Source organism: Haliotis cracherodii, unplaced genomic scaffold, assembly GCF_022045235.1.
Source record: "Haliotis cracherodii isolate W230 unplaced genomic scaffold, xgHalCrac1.p SCAF_4, whole genome shotgun sequence".
Classification (NCBI taxonomy): domain Eukaryota; kingdom Metazoa; phylum Mollusca; class Gastropoda; order Lepetellida; family Haliotidae; genus Haliotis; species Haliotis cracherodii.
In genome coordinates this window covers 59,975,521-59,999,436 of record NW_027266297.1, presented here as the reverse complement: position 1 = coordinate 59,999,436, position 23,916 = coordinate 59,975,521, and the positions used below count along the sequence as shown (strand labels likewise).

Sequence of the window (23,916 nt, the reverse complement as noted above, 5' to 3'; positions counted from 1 at the left end):
GATCCATCCTGTGCTTCAGTCTTACTGTAATGATCCATCCCGTGCTTCAGTCTTACTGTAATGATCCACCCTGTGATTCAGTCTTACTGTAATGATCCATCCTGTGCTTCAGTCTTACTGTAATGATCCATCCTGTGCTTCAGTCTTACTGTAATGATCCATCCTGTGCTTCAGTCTTACTGTAATGATCCATCCTGTGCTTCAGTCTTACTGTAATGATCCATCCTGTGCTTCAGTCTTACTGTAATGATCCATCCTGTGCTTCAGTCTTACTGTAATGATCCATCCTGTGCTTCAGTCTTACTGTAATGATCCACCCCGTGCTTCAGTCTTACTGTAATGATCCATCCTGTGCTTCAGTCTTACTGTAATGATCCACCCTGTGATTCAGTCTTATTGTAATGATCTACCTGGGGCTTCAGTCTGACTCTGATGATCCACCTGGGGCTTCAGTCTGACTCTGATGATCCACCTGGGGCTTTAGTCTGACTCTGATGATCCACCTGGTGCTTCAGTCTGACTCTGATGATCCACCTGGTACTTCAGTCCGACTCTGATGATCCACCTGGTGCTTCAGTCTGACTCTGATGATCCACCTGGTACTTCAGTCTGACTCTGATGATCCACCTGGGGCTTCAGTCTGACTCTGATGATCCACCTGGGGCTTCAGTCTGACTCTGATGATCCACCTGGGGCTTCAGTCTGACTCTGATGATCCACCTGGGGCTTCAGTCTGACTCTGATGATCCACCTGGTGCTTCAGTCTGACTCTGATGATCCACCTGGTACTTCAGTCTGACTCTGATGATCCACCTGTGCTTCAGTCTGACTCTGATGATCCACCTGGTACTTCAGTCTGACTCTGATGATCCACCTGGTGCTTCAGTCTGACTCTGATGATCCACCTGGGGCTTCAGTCTGACTCTGATGATCCACCTGGTGCTTCAGTCTGACTCTGATGATCCACCTGGTGCTTCAGTCTGACTGATGATCCACCTGGGGCTTCAGTCTGACTCTGATGATCCACCTGGGGCTTCAGTCTGAGTCTGATGATCCACCTGGGGCTTCAGTCTGACTCTGATGATCCACCTGGGGCTTCAGTCTGACTCTGATGATCCACCTGGTGCTTCAGTCTGACTCTGATGATCCACCTGGGGCTTCAGTCTGACTCTGATGATCCACCTGGGGCTTCAGTCTGACTCTGATGATCCACCTGGGGCTTCAGTCTGACTCTAATGATCCACCTGGGGCTTCAGTCTGACTCTGATGATCCACCTGGGGCTTCAGTCTGACTGATGATCCACCTGGGGCTTCAGTCTGACTCTGATGATCCACCTGGGGCTTCAGTCTGACTCTGATGATCCACCTGGTGCTTCAGTCTGACTCTGATGATCCACCTGGTGCCTCAGTCTGACTCTGATGATCCACCTGGTGCTTCAGTCTGACTCTGATGATCCACCTGGGGCTTCAGTCTGACTCTGATGATCCACCTGGTACTTCAGTCTGACTCTGATGATCCACCTGGTGCTTCAGTCTGACTCTGATGATCCACCTGGTGCTTCAGTCTGACTCTGATGATCCACCTGGGGCTTCAGTCTGACTGATGATCCACCTGGTGCTTCAGTCTGACTCTGATGATCCACCTGGGGCTTCAGTCTGACTCTGATGATCCACCTGGGGCTTCAGTCTGACTCTGATGATCCACCTGGGGCTTCAGTCTGACTGATGATCCACCTGGGGCTTCAGTCTGACTCTGATGATCCACCTGGGGCTTCAGTCTGACTCTGATGATCCACCTGGTGCTTCAGTCTGACTCTGATGATCCACCTGGTGCCTCAGTCTGACTCTGATGATCCACCTGGTGCTTCAGTCTGACTCTGATGATCCACCTGGGGCTTCAGTCTGACTCTGATGATCCACCTGGTACTTCAGTCTGACTCTGATGATCCACCTGGTGCTTCAGTCTGACTCTGATGATCCACCTGGTGCTTCAGTCTGACTCTGATGATCCACCTGGGGCTTCAGTCTGACTGATGATCCACCTGGTGCTTCAGTCTGACTCTGATGATCCACCTGGGGCTTCAGTCTGACTCTGATGATCCACCTGGTGCTTCAGTCTGACTCTGATGATCCACCTGGGGCTTCAGTCTGACTCTGATGATCCACCTGGTGCTTCAGTCTGACTCTGATGATCCACCTGGGGCTTCAGTCTGACTCTGATGATCCACCTGGGGCTTCAGTCTGACTCTGATGATCCACCTGGGGCTTCAGTCTGACTCTGATGATCCACCTGGTACTTCAGTCTGACTCTGATGATCCACCTGGGGCTTCAGTCTGACTCTGATGATCCACCTGGTGCTTCAGTCTGACTCTGATGATCCACCTGGTGCCTCAGTCTGACTCTGATGATCCACCTGGTGCTTCAGTCTGACTCTGATGATCCACCTGGTGCTTCAGTCTGACTCTGATGATCCACCTGGAGCTTCAGTTGTACTTTGAGGTTCAGCTTTGGGCATCACTTCAGTATTTTAGTAGTGACTTAGTAGTCACATTTTTACATCACAGAGAAATACCCCTGCAATCAGCACTATCAACCACATATCCCAAGAGTCTAATGGAATTTCCTGACAAGATAAGACAAGATTTCTAAGCTAGCATTAGTCACCTACAGCAACTCACCACATCAGTACCAGTGTTTCCTGGGCCATCAGCTCCTTCAGCTTGACCACCACAGACAGGCTGCACCACACGTTGGCCACCTTGTCCTGGATCGAAGAATAATTGAGGGTAAGAGAATAACCCAAACCTAACCCTTACCCTTACCCTAACCCTTGACCACCACAGACAGGCTGCACCACACGTTGGCCACCTTGTCCTGGATCGAAGAATAATTGAGGGTAAGAGAATTACCCTTACCTAACCCTAACCCTTGCCGAACTAGGCTGGAATTCCTGGGGTCAATCGTAGCGCCACCAGTGGCTATTACGAGTAATGTCCTTTCTATGCCTCTCCTATTGACCAATCAGATTCAACCTCTCGTATCACTTGCAGTTGTTTCAAACAAAACGGTGGCGCCCAGTCAAGACGATCTGATCGATAATCATGATCTATATTGTGATCAAACGAGTCATACATCGCGAAGTGCATCAAATCACGTGAGCACCTTGATTAAAAACATGAAAAGATATAGAAAATATCTGTTGACAGCGAGTGAGCGGTGCACATTCTTTGCAAATCCTGCAGTCGACTGAAATCTGCATGACACTTTACAAATCGGATTTCGATTTCAGTGCGCGATTTTGATTGGACTATGCATAGACTCGTTAGTCCAGCCAAAATGTAACTCCATAATACCAGCCTAGTTCGGCAAGGGTGGAAACTGGACTTTTATAGTCAGTTAACTCACTTGCCTCAGGAAGATGCAACAGATCAAAGAATAATTGAGGGTAAGAGAATAACCCTAACCTAACCCTAACCCTTACCCTAACCCTTGACCACCACAGACAGGCTGCACCACATGTTGGCCACCTTGTCCTGGATCGAAGAATAATTGAGGGTAAGAGAATAACCCTAACCTAACCCTAACCTAACCCTAACCCTAACCCTAACCCTAACCCTAACCCTTACCCTAACCCTTGACCACCACAGACAGGCTGCACCACATGTTGGCCACCTTGTCCTGGATCGAAGAATAATTGAGGATGAGAGAGGGAATCACAGCAAAATCATTGCTAGAAAGAATCTACTCTAGAATATCTACTGAGCGACAAGCATGAGACACTGCAGATCTATTCTGCCCTTGAATGTACAGAGAGACATGCATGAGGTACTGGGGACCTATTCTATCCCTCAATGCCCTTAGAGAGATAAGCAAGAGGTACTCAGGACCTATTCAGTCCCTGAATGCCCACAGAGACAAGCATGAGGTACTCAGGACCTATTTGTATGGAATCACAATTAAGAGTATGGGGTATAGGGACCTATTCTTCCCTGCAAAAGAGAGTGAGTGAGTGAGTTGGGTTTAACACCGCTTTTAACTTTTTAACCAAGATCAGCACATGGAGATGAGCACTGGTTCCTTGGCTCCTTCAGTGGAAGTACAGAATGTAACTACTGGACGGGTTGTGCAGACTGCAATCTCATTAAAATCAGATCTTAGTTCTCCCTATCGCTAAACAAAGATCTGAGGACATCCCATTACGGGTCATGTCAGAACGACCTTTCATCTGACCAATCACAGCGTCGCTTACCAGATCATGAAAGTGACAGTCGGAATGTGTTTTCTAAACACGCAACCTCGAAAACGTTAAAACAGGGTATTCCGAAGACAGTTAAGGCCCGTACGACTGATTCAGTTGAAATAATCGTCTGTCTCTCGCTTGCGTAGGATAAACATATGAACGGAGGAGGCATTTCAATGTACGTGGGAAGCACTGTCATACAATCGTAACCATATATTAGACATTCCGGATTGTTCTTTTGTTCAGTTTTCAAAATTTTAATCGTGAACTGTGTCAACATATTTTTCAAGCGTAGTCTGAAATGGAATTCGCCAGGTTGAAACGAGTGCCGTAAAGCTCAAAAAAGCTGCTTTCTCATTGGCTGATATCAACTTCTTGTTATTTGTTTCAGTGGTGGGTCAAAGTTCGCGAAAGGTCGTTCTGACGTGATCTGTAATGGGATGTCCTCAGATCTTTGTTTAACGGCAGCGCGAACTTAGATCTGATTTTAATGAGATTGTGCAGACTGTGACGTCACCCTCACCTCATACAATCCTCTGTTGAAGGGGAAGAGTCTACGAAGAACAGCAAGAGCACTGTCAAGGTCAGATAGGAATGGCAACCAACACATCCCCATGGTGATGACGACCACAAGGCCCAGCATCATCAACTTCAGGTAGCTACAACACAAGAACCACAATGAGTGAGTGATGCTCTAGTCACAGCAGCCACACTCCAGAGCAGTGGTGACTCAGCATAACACCACTGCCACAGGCTAATTTGCATATCACGTGACCGGACTTTTCTCTTGTTTGTAAAGAAACGCGCTTTTTCAGAAATCAGTACAACGGACTAATGCAAGTATTCGGGGGCATTTTACATATTGTTTTGCATAATTATATAGATATGCTACTACAACTGCGACAGTGAGTTGCATGACAATATATATTTATACATCAAAGTGACCGTGTCGCTAACTCTCCGTTGGGCTTCGAAGACAGCACATGGAGCCGTACAACCAATGTAAACAAAGGATAACTACACAAAAACAAGTAGATTTTCACGTTTTAGAATCTTTCTTAATGAACCATAACCATTCTTTGACATTTGTTTATGAGAATATGAAAACATGTCAAAAATGAAACGGATGAAAAACATACACAATATCTTGAATGGACTGTGAAGGATGTGACGAATCGTCACATGGCGCTGGCCTGTGGCCAAAGTACTATGCTGGCTGCCGACCGCAGCTGCACGGCAGCTTGTTCCCTGGACCAGTCCAATCAGCGGTCGATTATGTACACAACTCATTCCCAGCTAAGCTATAGTTGCTAGTTGATTTTTTCCGAACGACATACTTCACAATATCACCCAATACACAGAACTGAGTTTTAGAATGAGCATTCGGCTAAGGCAGATTATTGTTGCATGTCATTTGTTTATTTAACGCCACACTCAGCAATATTCCAGCTATATGACTGCAGGCTATAAATAATCGAGTCTGAACTAGACAATCCAGTGATTGACATCATGAGCATTGATCATGGCAATTGGGATACGATGACATGCATCAGACAAGTCATCGTATCTGACCACCTGATCCCGTTAGCTGCCTCTTACGACAAGCATGGGTTGCCTACGACCAATTCTAACCTGAATCTTCACGGGTCGTTTTGTTGAGGGAGGTGGGATGAGAGAGAGAGAGATTCTACAAGGTGATGATTAGCAGTTGTTGAGAGTCATTTTCATAAATGAGAGTCTTGTTGCATCTCATCTAAACATATTCTGTTACATCGTAAACATTATTGTCAACTTCAATTGCTCACAACAATGTGCCAACTTGAGATCCTGTTACCATATGGTTTTATGACCATGTTCTAAAATCGTGGCTTTTCTGTATGTATATAAAACAAAACCACCAAAAAAAAGGAAATTACGTCCTTTTTACCAAAGTGCAGCTTGCCAAATAATTAAAACTAGACATTTGGCATAGTTCAGGTTTTGAGATAAAAGCAAACATAAAATTTCTTAGTGCATAGGATCCTTATGGGTAACAAGGGCAATAACTCTTGGGGAAAATGGACATCGATGAAACACTAACCCCTTGGAGAAGGACACTTGGAAGCAGGAACCGAGGAGGTAGCAGAAGAAGGGCATGGCGTGATACAGCTCCATCTGCTTGTAGTTCAACGCCAACACAAATGCAACAGACCCAAGGAGGTCATGACCTTTGTCTAGGAAGGTCATGCCCAACAGTGCCAGACCGAGGCTCACGCCATTATATCTAGGTTCATGGTTAAGGAGGAACATGGTTGAAATGTGTGACGATGCATAAATAAATAATACTTACATATGCACATTCATTCAGTTTCAGTGAAATATATTTGCTGAAGATGGTATGTAAGACTAATTAATAGGTCATAAAATTGTTTGTTTGTTGTTTAACGCCTCACTCAGCAATATTCCAGCAATATGACGGTTGCCTGTAAAATAATCATGTCTGGACCAGACAATCCAGTGATTGACATCATGAGCATCAATCCAGCAAATTGGAATACGATGACATCAACCAAGTCAGCGAGCCTGACCACCCGATCCTGTTAGTCGCCTTTTACGACTAGCATAGTCGCCTTTTTCGTCAAACATGGGTTGCTGAAGGCCTATTCTAACCCAGATTCTTCACGGGTCCATAAGTCAAAAAAGAGAACTTTATAAGAGAACAGAAAATTGTGGTGGCACATGATCCTGTGTACAGGACACAAATCAGGTGAAATACGTTCACCTAGCAATGAATGGGTACCCGTAAGGATGAGATTGTGACTGTAACCCTTCTAGAGCTTCATAAGGCAGTTTGGTTTCATACTCCCCAGGGAGTGAAGAATGACATTTCAGTGAACATTGAACCATTGACTAGCGGTTTGAGCATGCATTAGGGTGTGGATTTGGAGTATTATATATATACACACTATTATGAATAGCTGTACCTTCTGTTTTCCCCTTAAATCTGCAACACCATCATCTCAACCCCAACCAAAGGATATGAAGACCGAGTTTTGTTTTTGTTTGTTTGTTGTTTAACGCCACACCCAGCAATGCCAGCTATATGACCGCGGTCTGTAAATAATTAAATCTGGATCAGACAATCCATTGATTGATATCATAAGCATTGATCCACTCAATTGGAATACGATGACATGTATCAACCAAGTCAGCAAGCCTGACCACACGATCCCGTTAGTCGCCTCTTTCGACAAGCATTGTCGACTTTTACGGCAAGCAGGGGTTGTTGAAGACCTATTCTACCCCGAATCTTCACGGGTACAAAGACTGAGTACTTACATACGAAAATGTGAGGCATTAACAGACATGCATGATTTAAAGACTGAGGCAGTGTTGGTCCAAACCTCATTAAAATCATATCTTAGTTCTCGCTATCGCTAAACAAAGATCTTAGGACATCCTATTACGGGTCATGTCAGAACGACCTTTCATCCGACCACTCAAAGCGTCGCTTACCAGATCATGAAAGTGACAGTTGGAATGTGTTTTCTAATCATGGGATATTCCGAACGACAGTTACAGCCCATACATATTATCGTCTATCCTTCACTTCTGGGATAAACATTTGAATGGAGGAGGCGTCGCACAGTATGTGGGAAACACTGCCATACAATCTCAACCATATATTAGACATTCCGGAATGTTCATTTGTTAAGTTCCCAAAATTTTAATCGAGAACTGTGTCAACATAATTTTCAAGTATAGTCTGAAATGAAAGTCGGCAGGTTGAAATGAGTGCCGTATAGTTCAAGAAAGCTGCTTTCTAATTGGCTGATGGGGGCTTCTTGTGGTTCTTTCAGTGGTCTGTCAAAGTTCGCGAAAGGTCGTTCTGACATGACCTGTAATGGGATGTCCTCAGATCTTTGTTTAGCGTCAGCAAAAACTTAGATCTGATTTTAATGAGATTGTGACGGTCAGTGAGGTTAACTGACTATAAAAGACCAGTTTCCACCCTTGCCGAACCAGGCTGGTATTATGGAGTTACATTTTGGCTGGACTAACTATGCATAGTCCAGTCAAAATCGCGCAACGAAATTGAAATCCGGTTCGTAAACTGTTGCGCAGATTTTGGTCGATTGCAGGATTTGCAAAGCATGTGCACTGCCAACAGATATTTTCCAAACCTTTTCATGTTTTTAATAAAGGTGCTCGCGTGATTTGAAGGACTTTGCGATGTAAGACATTTTATCTCAACATAGACCTTGATTATCTATCACATCCTCTTGACTGGGCGCCACCGTTTTGTTTGAAACAAATGCAAGTGATGGAATCTGATTGGTCCATAGGAGAGGCTTAGAAGGGACATAACCACTGGTGGCACTACGTTTGAGCCCAGGAATTACAGCCAAGTTCGGCATGGCTGGAAACTGGACTTATAAAGTCAGTTAACTCTCTTGCCTAGGGAAGATGCAAGGAGGGAGGATCTACAGTTTTTTGTTTTTTTTGTTTTGTTTTTTTGTTGCTTAATGCCGCACTCAACAATATTCCAGTCTGTAAACCGATCCCCTTAGTCACCTTTTACAACAATCATATTCATCTTTTACAGCAAGCATGGGTTGCTGAAGACCTATTCTACCCTGGATCTTCATGGGATGGATCTACAGGTAATTCTCGCAGGTATGACATCACAATGTCAGAAGGACACAGGTTGTCATGACAATGGAAGAAAATACAGTCACTACTGTGATATAGATACACAAGGATACTGAAAGTGTCCGTAGTCAATGAGGATGAGCCCAGGACTCAGCAGCAGTGCCATAGCTCCGAACATCTGTGGAGGAAGTAAAGTGTTATACATCAGTGAGTGAGTGAGTGAGTGAGTTGGGTTTAACGCCGCTTTTAACATTATTCCAGCTACTGTAAATCGTGAAATTAATGCGTCTCCAAAAGAATGCGACCACTGGACCCTAGCCAAAAATGTGACTCAATATGAATGTGACAACCCCTCCTCTCAAGCATCAGTGGATTTATATCTAAAGATGTCCTCAGTTATTAGCTTATTAGCGCTGAGTAAAGTACTTCCGCAAAAACAATACATGCGCATGCGCATGCCCAGTCGCAAAGAACAAAGGGTGGCGTCTGTCTGGACTTGCAGGTGTGATCAGTGATGACATAAGTGAGTAGAACTCTTGTCTTGACCCCAGCAGTGACAATTCACAGGACGTAATTAACGTTTGACTGACATTGTTTATATACGCTCGCGTTAATTTCAAGATTTACAGTATATCACGGTGTGTCAGCTTAATGTGGAAGGAAAGCCCAAAGTGATGCAGGTCTCAGACGTTTACCACTTCGGTGAAACCCACGAGCACGGGTATGGTGCTGACAAACCTAGAAACATAATCGTGGTGAACCGGGATTCGAACCCACAATCATAGGTTTCTGGCGTGCCCAAGGGACGCAACTCTGCACAGCGAATCGCGGCGCCTTAGACGACTGGGCCACCCGTGCCCCCCTATATATCAGCAGAGAAATAATCTCCTGTACAGATCTACTGACATGAAACATCTGCATAAGTGACCAGATTCAGTTGTCTTTACCAACTATGGTTGGTTAGTTGGTTTGTTGTTTAACGCCACACTCAGCATTATTCCAGCTATATGACAGCGGTCTGTCTGATTCTAATCATGACATAATGAAAAACTAAATGTGCACACTGACACTACATCAGTGACACTCCATGGAACACACACTGGAATGAAACCAAGAATTATAAGCAATAATTACGGGATTCAAAACCATGATCACCAGATCCTGGTGTGACTAAGGGAGGCAACTCTCACCTTCTCCTTGGCCCCCAGTCTCCACTGTGACAGCACATAGTACAGCACCGCCGGGACAAAGACCACAAGGTCCGCAGCCAGCACTGTTAACAGACCAATTAGAGTTAGTTTCAATCTCATTAAAATCAGATGTTAGTTCTCGCTACCGCTGAACAAAGATCTGAGGACATCCCATTACGGGTCAAATAACATTTTGCTTTGCTTTGAGGTTAAATAACCATTTGTAGCAAATTCGTCTTAAAATATTTAAAAAAAGAGAAAATTGTGACTGAAGTGTGTGTGAATGATGTATAGATCTACTTAAGTTACTTCAGATATGATGTCCTTTCACTGAACATGATGTTGAAAGAATTAAAACCAGGTAATTTTTATGTTTTTTTATTTGTTAAAAGTAGGGACTGACAAAAATTAGGGGGGAGTGGTAGTTTCAAAAGTCATCCGGGACACTGTATCACGGCGGTCTGTACATAACAGATCCAGACATTTCTAAAAAAAAATGTTATGTTGCTGTTCTCCTTTTTTTCACATCTTTCTTCTTCTTCTCCTCCTCTCCTTCTACTCCTCCTTATTTGCCTCTTTCTTCTCCTACTCCTCCTCCTTTATCTCCTTCATTTCTTCCTTCTCCTCCTTATTCTCCTCTTTCTTCTTCTTTTCCTCCTCCACCTTCTTCTCTTCTTCTCTTTCTACTCATTCTCTCCTCCTCTTCCCCTTCTTCTCTCCTCCTTCTTTCCTTCTATCTTCCTTCTTCTCCTCTTCCTTTTCCTTCATCTTCTCCTACTGATCCTTCTCTCCTCCTTCTCTTCCTTCTCCTCTTCATTCTCCTTTTCCTTCATCTTCTCCCACATCTTCTCCCCTTCTCCTCTTCCTTCTTCTCCTCACCCTTCTCCTTTTCCTTCATCTTCTGCATTTTCTCATTCTACTCCTTCTCCTCTTCCTTCTTCTCCTCTTCCTTCTCCTTTTCCTTCATCTTCTGCATTTTCTCCTTCTACTCCTTCTCTACTCCTTCTCCTATTCCTTCTTCTCCTCTTCCTTCTCCTTTTCCTTCATCTTCTCCCATATCTCCTCCTTCTACTCCTCATTCTTTTCCTCTTCCTTCTCCTTTTCCTTCATCTTCTGCATCTTCTCCTTCTACTCCTTCTCCTCTTCCTTCTCCTCGTCCTTCTCCTTTTCCTTCATCTTCTCCTTCTACTCCTTCTCTACTCCTTCTCCTCTTCCTTCTTCTCCTCTTCCTTCTCCTTTTCCTTCTACTCCTTCTCTACTCCTTCTCCTCTTCCTTCTTCTCCTCTTCCTTCTGCTTTTCCTTCATCTAATCCTTCTTCTTCTCCTCCTCCTCCTTCTCCTCCTCCTTCTTCTTCTGTTCTTGTGATGTGTGTGTTCCTTTGCTTCAGTAATGAGGCTGTGTATGAACCCGACTCTGTGTGACCATTCCCTGATATTGAAGATGAGAGGCCAAAAGGCTCATTCATGACCAATTCGTGTTATTCCGGGACAAGCCGAATGGAGACTCATGCCTCTCTTGTGGCCATTTTCGCGACTGGGTTCAGTCTAAGCAAACACGGGCATCGCTAAATGAATTGTCAACTCATTGCGTAATGATTCACATATATTTCCCCCATATATCATGTATATTCCTGGGGGACACGGGTGGCCCAGTCGTCTGAGGCGCCGCGATTCGCTGTGCTGAGTTGAGTCCCTTAGGCACGCAAGAAACCTATGATTGTGGGATCGAATCCCAGTTCGCCCCGATTATGTTTCTAGGTTTGTCAGCACCATACCCGTGTTCGTGGGTTTCACCGAAGTGGTAAACGTCTGAGACCTGCATCGCTTCGGGCTTTCCTCCCACATTAAGCTGACACGCCGCGATATAACTGGAATACTGTTAAAAGCGGCGTTAAACCCAACTCACTCACTCACTCACTGTATATTCCTGATGCTATTGAAAAAAACACTTCGGGACTTACATTATTATACAGTATAAATGTATCTTGAGTATATTTTTAAATGCAAGACATATGTCATTTCAAAAACTATTCCTGAGTGATTCTTTGACCTAAGTAATGGAAGTCATACGCCCATTCTGATTGGTTTGTCATATTTTCGCACATAACATTCATCAATAGGGGGACACGTCTTCTTGTAGGATACAGAAAGGGGTGAGTCGTGACGAATGCAAGAGGCTATGGCACATGTTGAACACAAAATTTTGCTGATGTCATCAGAGTGCTCATTTGTCAGAGCACTGGCTGGTCTCGCTGGTCTCGCTGGTCTCGCTGGTCTAGCTGGTCTTGCTGGTCTTTCTGGTCTCGCTGGTCTTGCTGGTCTCGCTGTGCGTAAACCAAGCCATGACTTGATTAAAAATAGCAACTACACTGCAAAGCAACAGTGTTTAGAGGAAAGAAATGTTGACCATGCAGGTATTGAAAACAGGATTTGTCCGGCTTACCTGTGTACCGCATAAAGAGTTTGTGTTGGTAGCTCTCGTATCCCCGTGATGTGTTGAGAGACACCCAGTCTGGGTTGATCAGTCGCGCACTGCAACACAGACATAGGATATAAACCACTGCTAGACACACACAGGACATACACCACTGCAACAAACACACAGGACATAAACCACTGCTAGACGCACACACACAGGACATAAACCACTGCAACACACACATAGGACATACACCAATGCTAGACACACACAGGACATACACCACTGCAACACACACACAGGACATAAACCACTGCTAGACACACACGGGACATACACCACTGCAACACACACACAGGACATAAACCACTGCTAGACACACACAGGACATAAACCATGGCTAGACACACACAGCACATACACCACTGCAACACAAAAACAGGACATAAACCACTGCTAGACACACACACATAGGACATAAACCACTGCTAGACAAACACAGGACATACACAACTGCTAGACAAACACAGGACATACACCACTGCAACACACATACAGGATATAAACCACTGCTAGACAAACACAAGACATACACCACTGCTAGACACACACAAGACATACACCACTGCAACACACACACCGGATATAAACCACTGCTAGACAAACACAGGACATACACCACTGCTAGACACACACAGGACATACACCACTGCAACACACATACAGGACATAAACCACTGCAACACACATACAGGACATAAACCACCACTAGACACACACACCGGACATAAACCACTGCTAGACACACACACACAGGACATAAACCACTGCTAGACACACACAGGACACACACCACTGCTAGACACACGCAGGACATAAACCACTGCTAGACACACACACAGGACATAAACCACTGCTTGACACACACAGGACATAAACCACTGCTAGACACACACAGGACATAAACCACTGCTAGACACACACACAAGACATAAACCACTGCTAGACACACACAGGACATAAACAACCGCTAGACACACACAGGACATACACCACTGCAACACAAAAACAGGACATAAACCACTGCTAGACACACAAACACAGGACATAAACCACTGCTAGACAAACACAGGACATACACAACTGCTAGACACACACAGGACATACACCACTGCAACACACATACAGGATATAAAGCACTGCTAGAGAAACACAGGACATACACCACTGCTAGACACACATAAGACATACACCACTGCAACACACACACAGGATATAAACCACTGCTAGACAAACACAGGACATACACCACTGCTAGACACACACACAGGACATACACCACTGCAACACACATACAGGACATAAACCACTGCAACACACATACAGGACGTAAACCACCACTAGACATACACACAGGACATAAACCACTGCTAGACACACACACACAGGACATAAACCACTGCTAGACACACACAGGACACACACCACTGCTAGACAAACACAGGACATAAACCACTGCTAGACACACACACAGGACATAAACCACTGCTTGACACACACAGGATATAAACCACTGCTAGACACACATACAGGACATACACCACTGCTTGACACACACAAGACATAAACCACTGCTAGACACACACAGGACATACACCACTGCTAGACACACACAGGACATACACCACTGCTAGACACATACAGGACATACACCACTGCTAGACACACACAGGACATACACCACTGCTAGACACATACAGGACATAAACCACTGCTAGACACACACGGGACATTCACCACTGCTAGACACACAAAGGACATACACCAATGCTAGACACACACAGGACATACACCACTGCTAGACACACACACACAGGACATAAACCACTGCTAGACACACACACAGGACATACACCACTGCTAGACACACACACAGGACATAAACCACTGCTAGACACACACAGGACATAAACCACCCAATGCTAGACACACACACACAGGACATAAACCACTGCTAGACACACACACACACAGGACATAAACCACTGCTAGACACACACCGGACATACACCACTGCTAGACACACACACAGGACATACACCACTGCTAGACACACACAGGACATACACCACTGCTAGACACACACAGGACATACACCACTGCTAGACACACACAGGACATACACCACTGCTAGACACACACACAAGACATAAACCACTGCTAGACACACACAGGACATAAACCACCGCTAGACACGCACACAAGACATAAACCACTGCTAGACACACACACACAGGACATAAACCACCGCTAGACACACACACAAGACATACACCACTGCTAGACACACACACAGGACATACACCACTGCTAGACACACACACAAGACATACACCACTGCTAGACACACACAGGACATAAACCACTGCTAGACACACACAGGACATAAACCACTGCTAGACACACACACACAGGACATAAACCACTGCTAGACACACACAGGACATACACCACTAATAGACACACACAGGACATAAACCACTGCTAGACACACACACAGGACATAAACCACTGCTAGACACACACACAAGACATAAACCACTGCTAGACACACACACACACAGGACATAAACCACTGCTAGACACACACACAGGACATAAACCACTGCTAGACACACACACACAGGACATACACCACTGCTAGACACACACACACAGGACATACACCACTGCTAGACACACACACACAGGATATAAACCACTGCTAGACACACACACAAAGGACATACACCACCGCTAGACACACACACAGGACATAAACCACTGCTAAACACACACATGACATAAACCACTGCTAGACACACACAGGACATACACCACTGCTAGACACACACACAGGACATAAACCACTGCTAGACACACACAGGACATACACCACTGCTAGACACACACACACAGGACATAAACAACTGCTAGACACATAACCAATCATGTCAGGACAACAGAAAATGCACAATTGCAGCAGAATCTCTAATTGGATTTACAGATGAGCAAAATGTATTGCACTGACAAGCATATCAGGAACAAATATATCACTAAAAACAGAGTGAAATCCTGATTCAAGATAAATGTGTGTTTCATGTTTCATAAGGCAACCACTATTCCATCTATGTTTCAGCAGCCTGTAATAAATCGGGGCTAGACAAACCAGTGATTGATATCATGAGCAAAATCCAATATCCTCAAATCACTGATTCTGACCACTACTAGGTGAGGTGAGGTGAAATGAGGTTTAACGTCGCGTTCAAGATTATTGCACTTACATAGCGACATACATGCATGTGTGTGTGTTTGTGTGTGTGGCTGCTTGAACTAGTCCGGACCAATGCCAATTTTGTAGTGCTAGCCCACTGAGATACCATGCCGCAGTTTAACATGAATACCTCACTCAGACACAGTATAGTGACTCCGAGCCGACCAGTCCTTGTTTTAGCCCCTTAATGCCGGGCAACAGAACAACAAGTGCCATTTTTGAACGTCTTGTAGTATGACGTGGCCATAACCACTACCAATAACCCCAACCATAACCACTACCAATAACCCCAACCATAACTACTACCAATAACCCCAACCCTTACCACTACCAATAACCCCAACCATAACCACTACCAATAACCCCAACCATAACTACTACCAATAACCCCAACCCTTACCACTACCAATAACCCCAACCATAACCACTACCAATAACCCCAACCATAACCACAACCAATAACCCCAACCATAACCACTACCAATGGCCCAGACCATAACCACTACCAATAACCCCAACCATAACCACTACAAATGGCCCAGACCATAACCACTACCAATTTACCCCATCCATAACCACTACCAATAACCCCACCCATAACCACTACCAATAACCCCAACCATAACCACTACCAATAACCCCAACCATATAAACTACCAATAACCCCAACCATATAAACTACCAATATCCCCAACCATATAAACTACCAATAACCCCAACCATAACCACTACCAATAACCCCTACAATAACCACTACCAATAACCCCAACCATAACCACTACCAATAACCCCAACCATAACCACAACCCCAACCATAACCACTACCAATAACCCCAACCATAACCACTACCAATAACCCCAACCATAACTCACTTCATCTTCCCGGGGTAAGGGAGTTAACTGACTATAAAAGTCCAGTTTCCACCCTTGCCGAACTATGTGGGTATTATGGAGTTACATTTTGGATGGACTGACGAGTCAATGCATAGTCCAACTATGCACCGCCAACTTGTTGTCAACCCATATTTTTCAAATCTTTTCATACTTTAAATCAAGGTGCTCACATGATTTGATGCACTTCGCGATGTAAGAACCGCTTTATCACAATATAAATCTTGATTATCAATCAGATCGTCTTGACTGGGCGCCTCCGTTTTGTTTGAAGCAATTGCATGTGATGCGCGAGGTGGAATCGGATTGGTTCATAGGTGAGGCATAGAAGGGACATAACTCATAATAGCCACTGATGGCGCTACGCCCAGGAATTCCAGCCTAGTTTGGCAAGGATGAAAACTGGACATTTACAGTCAGTTAACTCACTTGACTCTGGAAGATGAACTCACATCTACATGAGTGTTTATTGAGAACCAAGTAGTATTGGGTTTCGGAAGAGGTGTAGAATTTGCCCCCCCAAAAATCTGTTTCACAAACTGAAAAAAACAGGGATTTTTAATATGATATTGATCCCTTATGATTTAGTGCCAGTTACTGTTTTCTCATCTGGGAACGTGTTGATAAAATAGCAGAACAAATGATGTAACTCTAATAAGAATTCCCAGTCTCTTTAAAATCACATCTTTGTTCTCGCTATTGCTTAACAAAGATCTGAGGACAACCATTAGGGGTCACGTCAGAACGACCTTTCATACGACCAATCAGAGCATCGCTTACCGTTTCATGAAGGTGACGGCCATTCCAGCTTGTTCTTTTGTTCACGTTTCAAATTTATAATCGAGAATTTGTTAAAATATGTTTCAAAGCATAGTCGCCAATTTGAAATTAGTGCCGTAAAGCATGAGAAGGCTGCCTTCTGAATGGCTAATGTTGACTTCTTGTCAATCATCCATTGGTCGGTCAAAGTTCGCGCAAGGTCGGTCTGACGTGAACCGTAATGGGATATCCTCAGATCTTTGTTAAGCGGTCGCGAGAACTAAGATCTGATTTTAATGAGATTGTGAGAATTCCAGGCCCATCACTGAAAATAAGTGCTTCCTCCCACAATGAGATCACAAGAAGACACCTACATGTATCCACACACATAGCTGTGGTAGGCAGTCAAAGGGGGATAATCCAGCCCCCAGTACAGCAGGTCGTTGCTTGTGGTGTTGGTGTACCTGTAAACAAAGGCTTGTTTATCATTTCAACAACTCTATGAACACTCATGTGAGAAAATTGATAGTGGGATTGTGTCATTCGTCAACTGACAAATAATTGACACTTACTGACAAGCAATCATGCAAAAACAACAAATGATTTTGATTGTTTCGGACTGCGATCTGAGTTTTAAACCTCAAAGGGAAGGGAGGTAACTCCAAACTTGGAACTGCAGTTCGGTGGGTGCGGTGTGCTTCGCTGTGATGAAGTTTGCACATTGTAGGCATATGGGGGTCAGAAATTATTATGTGAAGTGAGCAACGCGTTCATCTATCCAATTATTCAATTATTATTATTATTATTAGGTGATTACATTCAAGGTAAAGTTTCAGTAACTTGTATATTATTGTAAATTGCAAAGGTAAATCAGTACTTTTAAAAAATCGGGCATGGCTCCCGTGCCCCCAGCTACCCGCCAGGTCTGGGAGCAATACTGCCATAAACCTCACCCCCCTTCCCCAGACACAAGGACAACTGTCACACACGTGCAATGTCTGACCCTGTCCCCATGTTGAAGCATATTGAAAAAAAATTACCCTGTGCTTACTTACATTTTGTTGAAAATACAAAACTCCATTGCAAACATTAGACATTAATACAATATATATCCCCGTGTTATGGGTTTTCGGACGCTGAAGAAACATTCATTGTTTTCTCGCTAATCACATGAACAACTGTAAAACATGTCATTCACTTATAGGCTAAAAGACAACTCTATCTTAAAAACAAGCCATCATCTGAGTATTTACAATTTCTGTGTGACGCCACACCCCCACGTTATAGTGCAAGTATTCGTGATAGAAAATGTATGATGTCCCAAAACCTATGATGCAGAAAGCTCAGATAGAAAACAGGACAAATCGCGACGGTTGTCCGTTTTCCGATAATATTTTTCGGAGTGTTGTTCTTTTTTATCTTTAATTATATTCTTACGCGGAAGATGATTTTTTGTGATGACTACTGTTTTAAAAAACGTGATTGTCTGGTCCAGACTCGATTATTTACAGACCGCCGTCATATAGCTGGAATATTGCTGAGTGCGGCATTAAACAACAAACCAACCAACCAATCATAAACTTGAAGTAAGCAGATAAACAAAGTGATGTTTGTATATGAATCAAAATTTACTTGATGTTAGTCCCCCTTTTAATTCTTGGGGTCGAATACCTTGTTCCTTTGTTGGTGAATACACTCAGCAATATTCCAGATATATCAGAACAGTCTGTAAATAATGGAGTCAGGACCACACAATCCAGGAATCGATCTCCGTAACTGGTATATGATGACATGCATCAACCAAGTCAGCGAGCCTGACAACCCGATCCCACAAGCATGGGTTGTTGAAGACCAATTCTACCCCAGAATCTTCACGATCGGTCGATAACAAGAGGATGCTGGGTAGCCTGTTAGGATTATTCTTGGCCCCTTTTTGAGAAGTCAACTCGCAGTCTTCATGTTTGATTGTCTGGTCACAACAATAGGAGTCTATGACAAGGAATAAAACTGTTTTTAATTTAAAATTCTTACCAATATTATTTGAATGATACCAATATTCTCCCCTGATGTAAAACACAGTGTAAGCCAGCTTCTGACATCTTCCCGAGGCAAGAGAGTTAACTGACTTTAAAAGTCCAGTTTCCACCCTTGCTGAACTAGGCTGGAATTACTGGGCTCGATTGTAGTGCCACCAGCGGCTATTACCAGTTATGTCCCTTTTAAGCCTCTCCTATGGACCAATCAGATTCCACCTCTTGTATCAATTGCGTTTGTTTCACACAAAATGGTTGCGCCCAGTCAGGACGATCTGATCGATAATCCAAATCTATATTGTGATAAAATGGGTCTTACATCGCGAAATGCATCAAATCACGTGAGCACCTTGATTAAAAACATGAAAAGATTTGGAAAATATCTGCTGACAACGAGTTGGCGATGCACATGCTTTGCAAATCCTTCAATCAACCAAAATCGACACGATTTCGGTGAGCGATTTTGATTGGACTATGCATAGACTCGTTAGTCAAGCCAAAATCTAACTCCATAATACCAGCCTAGTTCGGCAAGGGTGAAAACTAGACTTTAATAGTCAGTTAACTCTCTTGCCTCGAGAAGATGGCTCCTGACTGATAGATCCATTAGCAGTATATGTGTGGCAGAAAAGTTCCATACCACTTTCCTAACTGGCAACCATTTTGTGGATTTCTTAAAAAATTATCTTCGCAATATGGGACCATGGTAACCAAACCAACCATTCTCCTGACGGTAGATTCACTGTTATCTCCTGCCAGTGCCTCTGGGCTTCGTAATCACCATACATCAGTGGAGTCTTGTAACCTGGCAACAAAAAGTGAAATAAATAATCACATTCATTTCTTCAAAAATACATTTACTGACTTCATAGTGGAGAGTGGGACATGTGTGGCCAAGTCATATGAGGTATCGCAATTCTTGGTTTCTCTGTGCAGAGTTGTGTCCCTTATGCCTCAGTCACATTTGCTGCGGCTGCCGCGGGATCTAAAATATCTTCGGCCAATAGCAATTATAGGGCCGCCACAGCATTCCCACGGTCACATACTGTAGCAGTGATATATGTTAGGGTAGCCGCAGAGCGTATTTTGAATTTGTGGAGACAGAAAACCTGCGGCTGCCGTACAGCCTTTGAAGTGATGATGCACGGTTGCCTTAGGGCGTCCCTGCGGCGGCCATAGGTTTTTGACAAATACCAAGGCAGACGCAAGGCAGCCATAGGGCAACGGGGCGGCGAGACTGACGCTACCGCTACACAGAGCACCCACACGGCAAATACAAGGCCACCGTACGCACGACGTATGGTCGCCATGGAACCGCTTTACGGCATGGCTACGGCGTGTGTAATTGTCTAATTGCTAGGGCGAACCTAGAAATTAAAAAAGTTATAACTCTGAACTACGGCCTGTAAAAGATAGGGATATGCCCAAGGACGACCCGTACGGCCTGTAAAAGGTAGGGATACGCCCGAGGACGACCCGTACGGCCTGTAAAAGATAGGGATACGCCCGAGGACGACCCGTACGGCCTGTAAAAGATAGGGATACGCCCGAGGACGACCCGTACGGCCTGTAAAAGATAGGGATACGCCCGAGGATGACCCGTACGGCCTGTAAAAGATAGGGATACGCCCGAGGACGACCCGTACGGCCTGTAAAAGATAGGGATACGCCCGAGGACGACCTTAAGGCCACCTCAGATCCTCTGCGGATGCTGCAGGTATCTCTGGATTTCGGGGGTCTATGGCCGCTGTACAGTAGCCATAGAGCAAACGTGACGGAGGCATTAGGGATGGCTGAAACCAAAGACTTATTTACATGGAGGATGTTTCATGTGTCAAGTGAAATCATGTTTTCTTTCATCGAGTGACGGGGGATAAAGGAGATATTTTCACGTCACGAGATGAGAGAAACATGGAATATCCTATTAATCATATACTTTTTGTCAAGTTGTCTTCTGGAAAATTAAATTATTTCATTACAAATGAAAAAACTTGAAACGTAAATTCTCCTTACTTTACATACAGGGACGGTTCACCACCCCTTGTATTTGGGACTTAAAACATAGTTTCGTGTTTGCAAATTCTTAAAAAATATAAACAAAAGTATAATAAAATATGTAGGATCACTAAAATTGTTTATCATACATTTAGATATGATTATATACAAAATCAACTTTAACAAAAAATATTCTTGAAAACATGGAGACCGCTGTTGGAAGCGAAAGAATACACGCTGGTCAAGTAACAAAAATGGAGCTTTGCGAAACGAACAGTCTCGATTGACGAGTTAAATGAGAATAGTTTATTACGAAATATTTCAAGAGAATAACATACGGAAAGAAATGATAGTCACTCCATAAATGACCATCTGTCTTTATTTTGCTATGTGGAACTAGCGTATAAAGGACGTCAACAGTTTGTTACGGACTTGACGTTTACACTAAAGCATGACAATTTAAGGGGAGGTAACTCTTGTGTGACAATTGATGCGTCAAAGTGTTATGTTCACTGCATCGAAATATCAAGTGTTCTGTTCACTGCAATGACTGAAGTATATAATAAACTGATCAATATACATGATATATGCCTTTGCTGAAACCTATGATCATTGTTTCAAATCCCTGCTTGGAACAGCACTGGAATTATAGGACTGATTGTAAGCATAATGTTGGAGGAAATCCTAAAGTGATTACAGGTCATAGCTCAAGTCTTTGAATGGCATTTAGATACACATAAGGAAGAGAATATATTGATGTCAACTTCTATATTATGAGACAAACAAGGTATTATGATCAGGGCCCCGTTCCACAAAGCAATCTTAGCGCTAAGGTGATCGTAACTCCCATACTTAAACACCGGCTTACGACAGTCGTAGTGCTTGGATTGCTTTGTGGAACGATGCCCTGGGTGATAATTGACACCACGATCATAGAATATGGCACTTTAAGCATGTCAAGGGACACAACTCTGTAAAGTAACTAAGAGCAGGGACTTAATTGTACATGTCAGATGCCAAATCATTTTTTTTAGTGAAATGACATACTTCATTTCATGTCATCAATTTTAGTACAGAATCAATATAGTTCTACAGTAATACAACTGAAACAGATCTTTAATCAGATGTGACAGCTCTGTTAATCTTGATCAAAACTACAACTGGGAATTTCAAGAACAATTAAATTATATCTAATGAATGTCTCTCAAGTCTAATTATAGGTTCTTTGGATAAAAATACAATGAATTCTGCAATGTTATGTTAATAAACATGGTAGTCAGGCTTCAAAGTTTAATTTTTTACCAAGTAGCCACATGGCTACAAGCATTTTGTTCCAGGTAGCCAGTGGTAAAATCAAGAAGTCAAGTCAATATTGTAAGTAGCCAAAATTGGACAGATCTAATTAGCCAAAAGCATTTGAAATGATCTTTTATCAAATAACTATTATAATATGTACAAGTCATAGCACTAGTTAAGGAATTGTATATTAGTGGAAACTGTACTTGCCCAAAAAAATTTGTTATGACTTGTTATATATGATGCAATTTATGCTACTAGATTATTTAGGTATATCCTTGCTTATCCAATGAGCATTGTCAACTGAAATAAAACACTAATTACATTAATATATATGTATTTCTGTTCATTGTCGACATTAGGAGGACTTATGCGCAAGTACAATTATTAGCAGACATGTTTTTCCACAATCAGCTGTTATTTATTTTTGCAATAGAATTTAGTTGCCACAAGATATTTTCAAGGTAGTCATTTGGCTACCTCTGAAATTTAGACCGTAGACGAAATGAAATTTAGGTCGAATTGGCGACCGTTCTATGAGGCCTGGTATGACGCAGGAAAACAACAGGCGAGACTAACTAATGAATGGTTAGGCGACAGTGCCATCGAACTTGGATTTGAATTTGTGAAATAATATCAGTGTAAACCTGAATATGAATTGAGAGAGACTGTCCACCGCAGTAAGATAGCCGCCACAGTGACGCAACATATTTTTGCATCGATGCCCATGTCAGTGTTACTAAAGTTTATGTTGATGAATTCAGAATATGCTTTTGTTTACATCCCTTGCCACGCGATGCCAGGACCCGGAAGTGATTGAGGCAGAGGATTTCAACTGGTTCCTGATTATGTTTGCGCTATCATAATTCAATGTAGAGACTGAGCCAAGCTTTCACGTCTTTTCACAAGCTCCACACAGCAATATTGGACTCTCAATAACATTGCATTTTGGATCCCATGTAGGCCGCTTACATTTCACGCGCTATGGTAGAGCTTGAGCCTTTAAAAGGCTAGACTGGCAACCCGTCTCCTTTCATGCATGGACATGTCCTCGCCACTTGAAATAGGATCACGAAATATCGCGATTATTAATTGACGAAGATTTCTGCATGTTTAACGTGAAAACAAGCCATTTTGAGGGAAATGA

General features: G+C 43.4%; 1 protein-coding gene across 1 annotated transcript in view; it reads right to left on the bottom strand.

The window, feature by feature from the left end:
• Window positions 1-23,582, bottom strand: part of LOC139479075 (dolichyl pyrophosphate Man9GlcNAc2 alpha-1,3-glucosyltransferase-like) — a 31,855-nt gene extending 8,273 nt beyond the window's left edge. The window contains exons 1-9 of the mRNA XM_071261828.1: window positions 23,417-23,582; window positions 20,199-20,283; window positions 17,820-17,909; window positions 12,507-12,595; window positions 10,064-10,146; window positions 8,987-9,051; window positions 6,322-6,504; window positions 4,765-4,900; window positions 2,680-2,765 (exon numbers count right to left, since the gene is read on the bottom strand). Of these exons, the coding sequence (XP_071117929.1) occupies window positions 2,680-2,765; window positions 4,765-4,900; window positions 6,322-6,504; window positions 8,987-9,051; window positions 10,064-10,146; window positions 12,507-12,595; window positions 17,820-17,909; window positions 20,199-20,283; window positions 23,417-23,498 (899 nt within the window). The 5' untranslated portion in view covers window positions 23,499-23,582. The remainder of the gene's footprint in view (window positions 1-2,679; window positions 2,766-4,764; window positions 4,901-6,321; window positions 6,505-8,986; window positions 9,052-10,063; window positions 10,147-12,506; window positions 12,596-17,819; window positions 17,910-20,198; window positions 20,284-23,416) is intronic.
• Window positions 23,583-23,916: the final 334 nt, after the last annotated feature.